Raw genomic sequence first — 12,666 nt, forward strand, 5'->3', positions numbered from 1 at the left:
GATATACATGATCTCCAAAATAAATCCTTCGTGACATAGGTAGAAAATTTTGCACACATCCATGCTCAGGAGGAAAGCTCTTTTCCTGGTTCTCCGCTGTTCAGGCCTTGTTTTGGCATGCAAAGGATAGTCCTATTCAGTCATAAAAGATCCAATCACTGAATGCCTCCTAGGATCTTTCTCCAACATGGAGACTGCCCTTCAAATGTCATTACTGTACTGTACATTTCTTGCCTCTTGCTTTCTAGATGAGCTTTCCGTGAGTTTTGCATTATTCTCCTTGTGATGGGATTAAAATGCTATCTGGGCAATGGAAACATGGCCATATTTGGGTTTTGTAGTAGTCGTGGGCTGGTCCAATTCACATGTACAAAGAGACAGGGATCAGGACAGCAGAGGGATATAGGGGAAAGGGTGGCCAAGGGGCAGAAAGAGACAGGAGGAAGAATTTGCAGCTTTATGATTTTTTCCATCTTACACTCTTTGTTAAGCACACTGTACTGTTACAGCAGCGTTTCCCAACCTTAGGAACTTGAAGATGCGTGGACTTCAACTCCCAGAATTCCCCAGCCAGCTATGCTGGCTGGGGAATTCTGGGAGTTGAAGTCCACGCATCTTCAAGTTCCTAAGGTTGGGAAACACTGTGTTACAGTGCAGACATACCAGTGTTCCTTTAGCGCAGGGGATAGGCAACCTTGGCTCTTTTATGACTCGTGGATTTCAACTCCCAGAATTCCTGAGTCAGCACTCAGGAATTCTGGGAGTTGAAATCCACGAGTCATAAAAGAGCCAAGGTTGCCTACCCCTGCTTTAGTGCAACATCTTTATCAGTGTGGTGGGAGGTTACGTAGTCGCTAAGTAGTGTCCGTCTCTTCGTGACTCAAAGGACCACAGTACGCCGGGCTCCCTTATTTTCCACCGTCTCCCGGAGTTTGCCTAGATATCCAGTACTGTACAGCAAAGTCACTTCACCCCTTCACACGTGAGCCACACAGTCCGGAAACAGTAGGGAGTTGTCATTTAGACTCCCGATAAAAGTACTCTACCTTGACTTGTTGTTACTTTGTTTTATCCTCAGCATGTCCGTCGTCAAAATTTAAAGTATCCATCGAATATACTACCGTAAATCGATCAACGCTGATCATTTAACGGTGAGTTATTCTTTTGCTTTCCTACCCGTGAAGAGGAACTAAAGAGCCTCTTGTTGCGAGTGAAGAAGGAGAGTGCAAAACTTGGGTTGAAACTAAACATTAAGAAAACCAAGATCATGGCATCCGGCCCTCTCAATTCCTGGCAAATAGATGGGGAAGAAATGGAGATAGTGACAGATTTTATTTTCCTGGGCTCCAAGATCACTGCAGATGGGGACTGTAGCCAAGAAATTAAAAGACGCTTGCTCCTGGGGAGGAAAGCCATGGCAAATCTAGACAGCACACTAAAAGGCAGAGACATCACCCTGTCAACAAAAGTGCGTATAGTCAAGGCTATGGTCTTCCCAGTTGCAATGTATGGCAGTGAAAGCTGGACCATAAGAAAGGCTGAGCGCCAAAGAATTGAGGCCTTTGAACTATGGTGCTGGAGAAGACTCCTGCGAGTCCCTTGGACTGCAAGGCGATCAAACCGGTCAGTCCTAGAGGAGATCAACCCTGACTGCTCTTTAGAAGGCCAGATCCTGAAGTTGAAACTCAAATACTTTGTCCACCTAATGAGAAGGAAGGACTCACTGGAGAAGAGCCTCATGCTGGGAAAGGTTGAGGGCAATAGAAGAAAGGGACGACAGAGAATGAGGTGGCTGGATGGAGTCACTGAAGCAGTAGGCGTGAGCCTAGATGGACTCCAGAAGATGGTAGAGGACAGGAAGGCCTGGAGGTACGTTGTCCATAGGGTCGCGATGGGTCGGACACGACTTCGCAACTAACAACAACCCGTGACGCTAGAAAACTCCACGTTTGGTGGATTTCCCCCCCCCACCTCTTTATAGCACGGAGATCAAACCAATTTTCCTCCAGAATTTTCCTTCGGCCTGGCGTCCCTGATGCAACCGGAGGGCGGAAGGTGGGGGCGGCGCCTCAATCTCTCGGGCCGCTCAGCTCCGGAACTGGGCCTCGTGAGTTGACCCGGCCCCTTCAGGACTGGCAGCCAATGGCTGCGCCTCGCGTCGCCGTGGCCCGAAAGCCGCTTGATTCACAAGCCGGCAAGCGTCTGGGCTCTGAGCGTCACGCGGCTGTGTGGAAACCGGGACGAAGATGGAGGAATACGCGCGGGAGCCTTGGTAAGCGATAGCCGTGGCTGTGGCTCCGGCCTCTCCCTGCCTGTTTTAATCTCTCGAGCGACAGCCGGCTCCGTCCTTAATGGGGCCGCCTCGGGACCCGCGCCGTTGTCCTTTCTCCTGCCGCGGCGTGCGGCCGGTCACCTTGGGGATGTGGATTGGGCGAGTCAGCTGTTCCTTCCTCGTAGAGGGCAAGGGGACTCGGGGCATGCTCGGGGCGGGACGTCTTGCAGCCGGCGCGGCTCCTTTGACAGTTGGATCGGCAAGGGATCGGCAAGAGGCACCGTCGTCTGCGCTTCATTTAGGGTGGCCGGAACCCGGCGCCCTTTGACTGGGAAGCGACAAGAGAAGGCACGTGGGAATGAAGTGGCTGCGCCTCGGAGGCTTGGTTAGACGGCACCTGCCCTGAGATATTCCTTGCCGGTTTGGCAAACAGGAGAGTCTGTGGTCTTCAGATGCTGCAGAATTACTGTCCAGTTCCCAGCAGCTAACCAACCTGATAATGCAGAACTCTTGATCAATTCCCAGCAGCTAACCAAGGGGCCTTGTAAATCGTAACTCAGCACCTTATGTACAGTAGAGGGTATCCCCATCCCTGCTGTTAATTATAATACAGCCTGCTTGCTGATACCAGAATGTTTAATTGGAGACATGTGGTTTCCTGTCATCATACAATGATAAACCAAAAATATCAGTGGACCTGTATTAGGATATGTTGCAATGTTCTCCCCTCAGCGCTGTTATAGTGCAGGTACCACAATGTTCCTTTAGTGCATCATCTTTATCAGTGTGGTGATTATTGTGCAGTCGCTAAGTGGTGTCCATCTCTTTCTGACTCAAACGACATAGTTCACCAGGCTCCCCTATTTTTCACCGTCTCCTGGAGTTTTCCCCAAATATCCATGCGGTAGAGAAGTTCAATCAAACACATGTGTCCTTTTATACCATAGATGTTATTTGATAAAGCATGATAATCTTATTTTCTTTTTTTAAGCAACAATTCTAGGCCTTTCAGATGATTTCTGTGTTGATTTCCTTTTTCTGACAAGGTTGCGAGGTTTTGTTACCTAGTCTCAAGATTGTAGCAGTGTCCACAATGAAAAATAACCTTGAAACATATACCGTATTTTCTAGCATATAAGATGACTTTTTAACACATGAAAATCTTCTCAAAAGTTGGGGGTCGTCTTATACGCCCAGTCGCCTTATACGCCGGAAAATAGTAAATCCTCGGGAGCAGAGACGTTAGTAGAAACGGACAAATCCAGCGCTTGAGAATGGCGAAAGACGGCCTCCTCATAAATAAACCGACCAGCCCAACCGAGGCTGAGGCTCCAGCTTACCGGCGTCCTAGGGCAGCAGACCCCCTTTTTTTTTTTTTTTTGAAGGGAGCGGGAGTCAAGCGCGTGCTGAGCCACCAGCGCTCGGCGAGCACGAGAGCTCAAGGGAGCACGGGAAGCCAGGCGGAGGCTGACCTGACATGTTCGCGCGGAGCTGAGCTTCACCCGACCCTGGGAGTTCGGCTTCACGGCGTGGTGCTGTGGCCAGACCTACAGCAACACCCGCCCGGGAAGGCACAGCTCGGGAATTGCGACAGGCAGACCGCAGCGGAAAGCTGGCGCTGGGGCTTCAGCAACCCGGGGTCGCCCCTCCGCCCTGAAGTAGAAGGCGGCCTTTTGAAAAATAAATATTATAATATGTGCGGGGGTTTTCCCCTTTATTTCTTTTTCCCCTTTCTGTATACTCCAGCGATAACTTACGGTATGCAAGTGAAAGGAGGAAAAACCCCAAGTTTGCATTTTCTTGGAAAACTTTAGAAAAGCACAGCAAAATGCAGGGGAGGGTAAACGGGCTTCTCGATCTCAGTGCCACGCAGGGCTCCTTCTGGTTTCTAGTTACTTGGAAACTCGGGGCTTTCTTTGAGGGAATCTCAAACTTGCGGCGCAGGGCTGAGCCCATTTCTTTCACCACCACCACCCGCCCTCCGCCGCCCTTTTCATTAACTAACCTACGGAAAGAACCGCCTTCTTTCAGACCTGGTGCCTTCCCGAAGTGTTGGGCCACAATGCTCGTCGCTCCTGGCTGAAACACCCAGCGTGTGTGGCTGAAGTAGAAGGGGGCGCCAACGCGAGAGGAGACGAGGTTTAGGTGAGGCAGAGCAAAGCTGATCTCGAGGCCAAAAGCTCTTGATAACCCTTCACCTAATTGAGAAGCAGCCCTGACTTACCCGTATTTTCCGGCGTATAAGACTTTAACCCATGAAAATCATCTCAAAAGTTGGGGGTCGTCTTATACCCCCAGTCGTCTCATACGCCAGAAAATACGGTACTGTATTTGTCTGTTTGTTTTTGTTTTGATATTTTTGGGATGTGCATTTGTTAGCAAGGTAATAGACATAATGCATTGAAGCTGAAGTATCTGAGGAATTATTTGCTGTGATTTATCTATATTTATATTTTTAGCCCCTGGAGAATAGTGGATGATTGTGGTGGTGCTTTCACAATGGGAGCCATCGGTGGAGGCATCTTTCAAGCCGTCAAAGGATTCAGAAATTCTCCAGTGGTGAGTTAAAATAATTTCTAGAGACAAGGTTTGATTACTTTTTCTGAAATGTTTAAATATAGAGTTTTTGAAATAATGAATTCCGTGCAAATAATTTCTTATATTTTAGAATATATAAAATTATATATGTTATATTTAAATATACAATATGTAGCACATTTTTAAAAAATGCCTATTCTCATAAAATCATATAATTGGGGAAGGATCCACAAGTATCATGTAATTCAACTCCCTGCACTGTGCAGGAAAAACAATTAACCCATACTTCAGAGGTGGCTGCTCAGCCTCTTCTTAAAAACTGGAGAAAAAATTCTCCAGAGATGGAGAATTTACAGTATGTTTATTTTTATTTATTAAACAAACAAGCGCATATAGCCATTCATCTACAGAAAAAACTTTGGGCAGCAAGCAAGAATCAAAACCACAATATAATTAAAACAAAAACTACCAATTATATCCATCAATCATTCTGTGCCAATCCCTTCAGTATCTCAGCTTCAGTGCCTTGGCAAATAGGTCCCAATAGCTCTTCAGCTAGTTCATTCCATGTTGTATAGTTTATTTCATCAAGGTCCTAACCTATAAGCATCTTCTTTTGCTATGTTCATTCCCAGCTTATGCTATTCAGATCACTATTTCCTTTGGATGTAAAGACAAAGGTAAAATAGGAGTTCCTCTGCTTCTTCTTGATCATTGGTTAAGATTTCTCCCTGTGTGTTAAGCAGTGAAGCCACTGAGACTTTAGTCTTTCTCTTACTATTAACAGAATTGAGGAAGCCCATCCTGCTAGATTTTGCTTCTCTTGGTAGCCTTAGCTCATTTTCCATTTTTGCCTTCCTGATCTTATTGTTATATTTCTAAGCTGAAGTTTTGTAAACTTCCTTGATCATTAACACTTCGTTCCAATTTCGAATGAGCATCGTTCTTTAGTATCAGCCTCTTTGTGAGCTGCCTATTTAACCACATTGGCTCCTTTTAATCTAGTTTGCCTTCTCACTGATACTGTTTATGATTTAAATCCTTAATTTCTGTTTGAAAAACCATCAACATCTTTGCCTTTAAGGTCTCCTTCCTATGGTATCTTCCTTATTTCTTTTAGTTTATTAAAACAGGTTATTTCTAAAATCCATGAGCTGTTTGACCGTTTTTACCAAGTAAAAAATAACATTATGATCAATGCAAATCAAAGATTTATCAGCCATTTTTTGTTTTGACAAAATTAGTCCACAAGTATTTTAACAGCTAAAATCTCTTACCATAACCACTTTTGAGGCTTCTGTTACCTGCTTTAAATATCTTCATCTACTTCTGACTGGATGGGTAGTCTGTAAGTGACTCTTCGTAAGATACCCCTTTTGCTAGTTTGCCCTGTCCTCCTAATCCAGATGCTTTCAACACTCATGTTGCTATCACTCCAGTGGACCCATACACACAGTAGTGCTTAAAAGTTTGTGAACTCTTCTGTAGTTTCACTGTGTCTCCATAAATATGATCTCAATTTTCCACACATGTCCTAAAACCAGATAATGAGAATCCAATGAAACAAATGAATCAAAATCTTTATACTTGTTCATTTATTTATTGAGGAAAATGATCCAAAGCTACACATTTGTATGGCAAAACTAGATGAACCTGGCTTTAAGTAACTGGTGTGCTCCTCCCACTCCCTTGGGCAGCAATAACTGCAACTAAATGTTTGCAATAATACTGATTCAGTCCTGCACATCGGCTTGGAGGAAATTTAGCTCATTCCTCTTTGCAGAGCAGCTTCAACTTAGGGGTGTTGGATTTCCTTGCAGAAGCTGCCAGCTTTTAGGTCCTTCCACAACAATTCTCTAGGATTAAGGTCAGGACTTTGACTTGGCTATTACAAAACATTAAGTTTCTTCTGCTTTAATTATTTTTTGATTGTGTGACTTGTCTGTTTTGAGACATTGTCTTGCTGCCCGACCTATTTTCTCTTGAACTTCATTTCACAGATACCCTGACATTTTCTTACAGGATTTGTGAGTAAATTTGGAATTCATAGTTTCATCAACACCCTAGGTCAAAGGCAGCAAAGCTGGCCCAAACCATGATAAGGCTGCCACATTTCACAAAGATCTTATGATTTATCCACATGATCTCTTGTTGGGCAACAGTGTTCTTTTTTGAGAGGTGTCTTTCTCCTTGCAACAGTGCCATGGACAGTGATTTCTTGATGGTGTCAGTCAACATTTCCTAAGAGTATGTCATGCCTTGTTTTTGGGCTGATCTTGGTTGATCACTCCTGGGGAGGTAACAGTGGTGTTGAATTGCCTCACTTTATACATAATCTGCCTGAAAATGGACTAGTGGAGTCCAAAGTCTTTGGAAATAGTTTTGTAACATTTTCCAAACTGGTGAGCATCAACAACTATCTTTCAGAGGTCCTCAGAAATCTCCTTTATTCAATCCATGACACATTTCCACATACCTGTTTTCTGAAGATCAGACTTTAATAGTGAAATTCCAACATTATATGCTTTAAGTAAGACAGGACTTCCCACACTCACACCTGATAATCACCTATTGATTGAAACAGTTGACTCTAATTTCCCCTTCAAATAAATTGATAATCTTAGAGACTGATGCACAAATATGTAGCTTTGGATAATTTACCTCAAAAAATAAATGAAGTATAATATTTGACTTATTAACTTAATTGGGTTCTCAATCTTTCTATTAAAGTTAGTTTTTAGTACACTTACTAATTTCAATAAAGTCTGCATACCATATATTTGTCTACAAAATGGGGAATACAAAATCAGAATGATCAATTAAAATTGAAACATGAGAGCAGAGTATAACTGTATAAAACAGAGTGAAGAATTTGGAGAACTGAGGTACAACAATTTGTTTGATCATTTCTAAGCAAGTCTCTCATTTTTCTTTTCATTATTACCCCTTCTTATGTTTATTTATCACATTTGTATAGCCACCTGACTCTACAATAGTCCAACCACCATAGCTATATGTATACATAATATACACCTCACAGGTCTGTTCTTTGTGCCTCTGATAAATTGGATTCTAATCCATGAAAAATTAGTTTAGGCAGTTTAATTTGTAGCTTTAGCTTTACTTTATCTTTTATCACCCAGACTTCATATAAATGAACCAACCTAATGTAGCCTCGAGCCATTTAATCACTTTCTTGATACTTTAAATTATAGGATGGTGATGAGTAGCATTTTAGCTTAGTATATCAGTCTCAGGATCATAGCTTAAACTCTGTCGATTGTAAATTGAATAAAAACGTTTGGTATTGCTCTAATAGTGTATTTGTACTTTTTCCAGGGTGTAAACTACCGGTTGTGGGGTAGTTTGACGGCTATTAAAACCAGAGCACCACAGCTAGGAGGTAATTATTGTTGTAATTTCTTCTCTGTTTTAAAAAGAAAAGTGATAACAATTCTTGGGGGACATGGCTTTTACTTATCTTTAGCATAGTATATAACTGAAGAAGGGGGAACTATAGCTGTGCCATTAACTCCCATGTTCTTTTGACAATGAAAAGAAGGGAACAAAAGCCTATTTTCTTTTAAATCAGGAAAAACACTCATATTACATTTGTCAATATATTTTTTACTTGAGCATTTCCTTCTTAGGTGGAGAAGGGAGACCACCTCTTTCAAGTACCCGGTCTACCTAAGCAGGGAGAAAAGAACATTTGATAGTTATCTTTCAAGATTTATACTTTGAGAAACTTTTGTTGCCTGGCTAGAGAGTAGATTTCTTCTTTTCTCTCTAAGTAAGGAAATAAAGTTATTTAGAAGCATAGATCAGTACTGTCAACAAGAATCCTTGTATATTCATTTGTGAGAAAATACGTGTTCAATTCCAATGCGAGGACAAAACAGTTATCTTAAAATAGGGCAAAAGAGGGTAAAATGTTATCATTGAATATATGAACTGTGAGCTAGCTTGGCCTCAGTTCTAAACATGTCATAGGCACAAAAGCCACGTGAGTGGTTTTTGAGCCAGTTATTCTCAGCCCTAGGGGAATAACAGTGGCAAACAACTTCCAGAAAATGCATGGTCTTGTCCATATAATCACCAGGAGTCCAGAATGGCTTGAAAGAAAGAAAAAAAGTATCTTTTATTTATTAAGTGAACTTTTTTGAGGAATTAAGGAGATGCAGATTTTAAACAAATGTATTTGCCCTTTGGAATATCCCTAAGGAGCTCTGTTGGGCATTAATTATACTTCCTTTTTGTGTTAAATTCTTGAATATTTGCTGTGTTTCCCTATAACTATAAATTCTGTTTCTTTTTGAACTTAAATAAAATTTCTCTAGCTTCTTTTGCTAGAATCCAAATTTTTAAATGACCACTAAAACTTTGGTTATAAGTTCTGAATTATTTATCATTCAAATAGGTAGCTTTGCTATCTGGGGTGGTCTCTTCTCCATGATTGACTGTAGCCTGGTGAAAGCAAGAGGAAAAGAAGATCCTTGGAATTCTATTACCAGTGGTGCTTTAACAGGGGCCATTTTAGCTTCAAGAAGTAAGGACTATTGTAGAGATACTGCCTATGACAAATTGAGAATGAACATTTTTAAAAATTTCTGACAATAATTAAAATAAAAAATGATCATTTATAGTACATATTTTATTATTCTTAATTTTCTACATTAGAATTTCCTGAAAGGTTGGAGAGGGGGTTGCACCTAAAGTTTTGGAGTGATATATGTGACCTTTATGCTGCAGGATGTACATTCCTGCTATAAAGAATCTACACTGTATTTTCAGTGTTTTAGCTTTACATTCCCATTTTCACCAAGTTTTTGGAGAGAATGACCCTTTTCTTCCTTTCTAGTCCCCACTGGGTTTATTTTATTGCTATCTTTATTCTTTTGTCTTTTTTGTTTTGTATTGTTCTTTTGTTTTTAAATGTTTAGCAACTGTAAACTGTCCAACGCTAGGAGCTGGACTGTCAGGACCCACAGGATGATGACTAGATGACAGTCCTTGGGTGGTTCCTAAAAGGGATAAACTTTTTTTCCAAAATGCCGACATAAATTGCACCCCTCTATCAGATATGATGCGTTGTGGTGCCCCGTGCAATCTGTAAATATGCTGTACAAAAAGTTTCGCTAATGCTTTTGCAGTCGGGATTTTTTGGCAAGGTATGAAATGTACTTGCTTAGAGAACAGATCTGTGACAGTCCAGACTATGGTGTTTCCATTACTTTCTGGTAGTTCTACGATAAAATCCATGGCTATTTCTTTCCATGGGGCTGAGGGGTTCGCCACCGGTTGTAACAGTCCCGGCGATTTCCCTTGCAGCCTCTTAGCCATCGCGCAAATTTGACAGCTGCCCACATAGCTTTCTATGTCCTTTTTCATGGATGGCCACCAAAATTGCCTTTTAGTTAAATGTAAGGTTTTTACAAACCCAAAATATCCTGCTGATTTTGTATCATGGCACAGTTGCATGAAATTTATTCTCTGGGTGGCAGGTATGTATAGCTTCTCCCCCACCCAAGGCAGTCCATCTTTAATTGTACACACATGTCTATTTTTCTGGAACCATTCATCGCTTTCCAAAGACTTTCGAAATTTAATAAGTTATTACTACTATATGGTTGATATTTCCAACATAACATGTAATCTGGTGTATTATTATAGGATGATTTTTTAAAATTATTCTAAATCTTGTTTTTCTTTTTTTTAAAAACAACTTTTATTAGATGGACCAATTGCCATGGTTGGGTCTGCAGCTATGGGAGGAATTCTTCTAGCTTTAATTGAAGGAGCAGGTATCCTGTTAACAAGATTTGCATCTGCACAATTTCCAAACGGTAAGATAATTGCTTAGTTTAATGTGCTGTAAAACCTGATGTTTAATTCTCTTACTGAGGAACAATTTTACTTCTTTTAAAAGTTCCATTAAATATTGTGGGAGTAATTTTGATAGCAATAAATAGAAAGCATTCAAATAAAAATATTGCAGCTACTTAAAAGTATCTGCAAATTTTTAATACTTTCACATAACAGGCATCAAAAAGTTGTGTAATAGTGGTGTCATAGAGTTGTCAATTCCAGTTCTAACACATTACAGTAATTTCTGAACTGTGGTTGCCTTCCCAATTGCACGAACAATCATACCTTAAGAATTCCCATTTTCTCCCTTGACCCTAATGAAACATATTCAGTGCAGCAATGTACTGCAGAGTGTTAAATGATTGTTATTTTTTTTTATTACAGGTCCTCAGCTTTCTGATGACCCATCTCAGTTACAGGCCTCTCCCTTTGGAGACTATAGGCAGTACCAATGATTTCTTCTGTTTCTGTTGAATTTTAAAGTTTTACCTTTAAAAGAAGAAGCAAAATGCAGCCTCATTTGAAGACTTTTCATTGGATGTGTACATGTAGATGTTATTGTATTTTTCACAATATTTAAAAGATAATGAATATGAATCTATCACTGTAAATAAATATGAAATGCCTGCAAACTCCATAGATATTCCTTAACTTAAGGATCAAGCAACATATGGATCAGTGGCCTTTTTCAGTATAATACAAATCACTGGGGATATAACAACCATGTAATATTAAAACTTAAGGAATGCATTAGAAGAATATGTGCTGGTAACAGATATCTGCAGTGAGCTGCATTGTTTTCTTCCAGATAATCAGAAAGAGGTGCAAAGTAAAGAAGAAATATTTAATTTCATTTTAATTTTTTTTATAATGTTAATATACTCTCAATAGTGAGATTGAAATATTAAGACAGATCATAATAGTTCTTTACTGAATATTTAGAATAATGCATTATGTTGGCAAAAGATTCAAGGACTATTTTTGGCAAAAAATCTGTTTTTTTCTTGAGCTTTTTTAATCTTTGGAGAATAAGTCCTATATGCTGTTCACATAACAGTGGATGAAATGCTTGTGATCAGATGGTGTAATTTGCATGTCTAAAGTTCCTTACCCTATCTGCACAACAACACAATTGTCCCTCATATCAGCCTTATCTGAAACTTGTATTTAAAACTTTTGTCTGTTTTAAATGAGTTTACTATTTTTCCCAAGCAATTATACAAAGAATATAAATATATTACCTGTTTTAAGACTCAACATGAGAATGAAGTATTGCTTTAACAAGACAAAATGCTCTATGAATTTGTTAAGTAGTTTGGAAAAGTTACGGATGTGCAGCATTTCACATTACCAAGGGAAAAATATATTTCAGAATGCCTGGGGATGTTCATATAGCATCTGTTGGCAACTTGTTAAAGCAGCCATGTCTTCCTATGATTGCATGGCTGTCCTCCATAATGGTAGCATGATGTTGAGAAAAGACACACTTGGTCTGGAGTTGCTATATGCAGAACTAAATGCACACTAAAACAACTTTACTCCTAGTAAACTAAAACAGGGGTCCCCAACCCCCAGCCTGTTAGGAAACGGATTGTACAAGTGGTGGGTAAGTGAGCAAAGCTTTGTCTCCACAGATGTGGGATCTAGGTTGTGCATGAAACCATTCCCCCACCCCTGGTCCATGGAAAAATTGTCTTCCATGAAACCAGTCCCTGGTATCAGAAAGGTTGGGGACTGCTGATCTAAAGTACTGAACAGCCCTATTATAGTTCTTATTTATGTGATACTAGTTGCAAAAAACTGGCAACACAGAATAGTCTGTGAAGTTTAAATTACTGCCCTCCGAAGGCACCTATATCTTATTGTTACATTTTAAAATGCGTCTTCTGTAAGGATTCACACATAACAGCTTTCTGCATTGTCTTGAGGTAGTCAACTGTGGCTGGGCTGCACCATTTCAGATAAGCATTTAATTAAACAAAGATAAA

The 12,666-nt window shown here is 40.5% G+C and overlaps 1 protein-coding gene across 1 annotated transcript; it reads left to right on the plus strand.

Moving 5' to 3' along the window:
* Positions 1–2,169: 2,169 nt before the first annotated feature.
* Positions 2,170–11,923, plus strand: TIMM17A (translocase of inner mitochondrial membrane 17A). The gene is made up of 6 exons (XM_081322384.1): positions 2,170–2,272; positions 4,732–4,831; positions 8,150–8,213; positions 9,231–9,359; positions 10,546–10,656; positions 11,063–11,923. Exons 1-6 carry the CDS (start codon positions 2,247–2,249, stop codon positions 11,131–11,133), a joined length of 501 nt encoding a protein of 166 aa, XP_081178510.1. The 5' UTR covers positions 2,170–2,246; the 3' UTR covers positions 11,134–11,923.
* Positions 11,924–12,666: the final 743 nt, after the last annotated feature.

This window comes from Vipera berus (genome assembly GCF_964194415.1).
Source record: "Vipera berus genome assembly, chromosome: 3".
Classification (NCBI taxonomy): Eukaryota; Metazoa; Chordata; class Lepidosauria; order Squamata; family Viperidae; genus Vipera; species Vipera berus.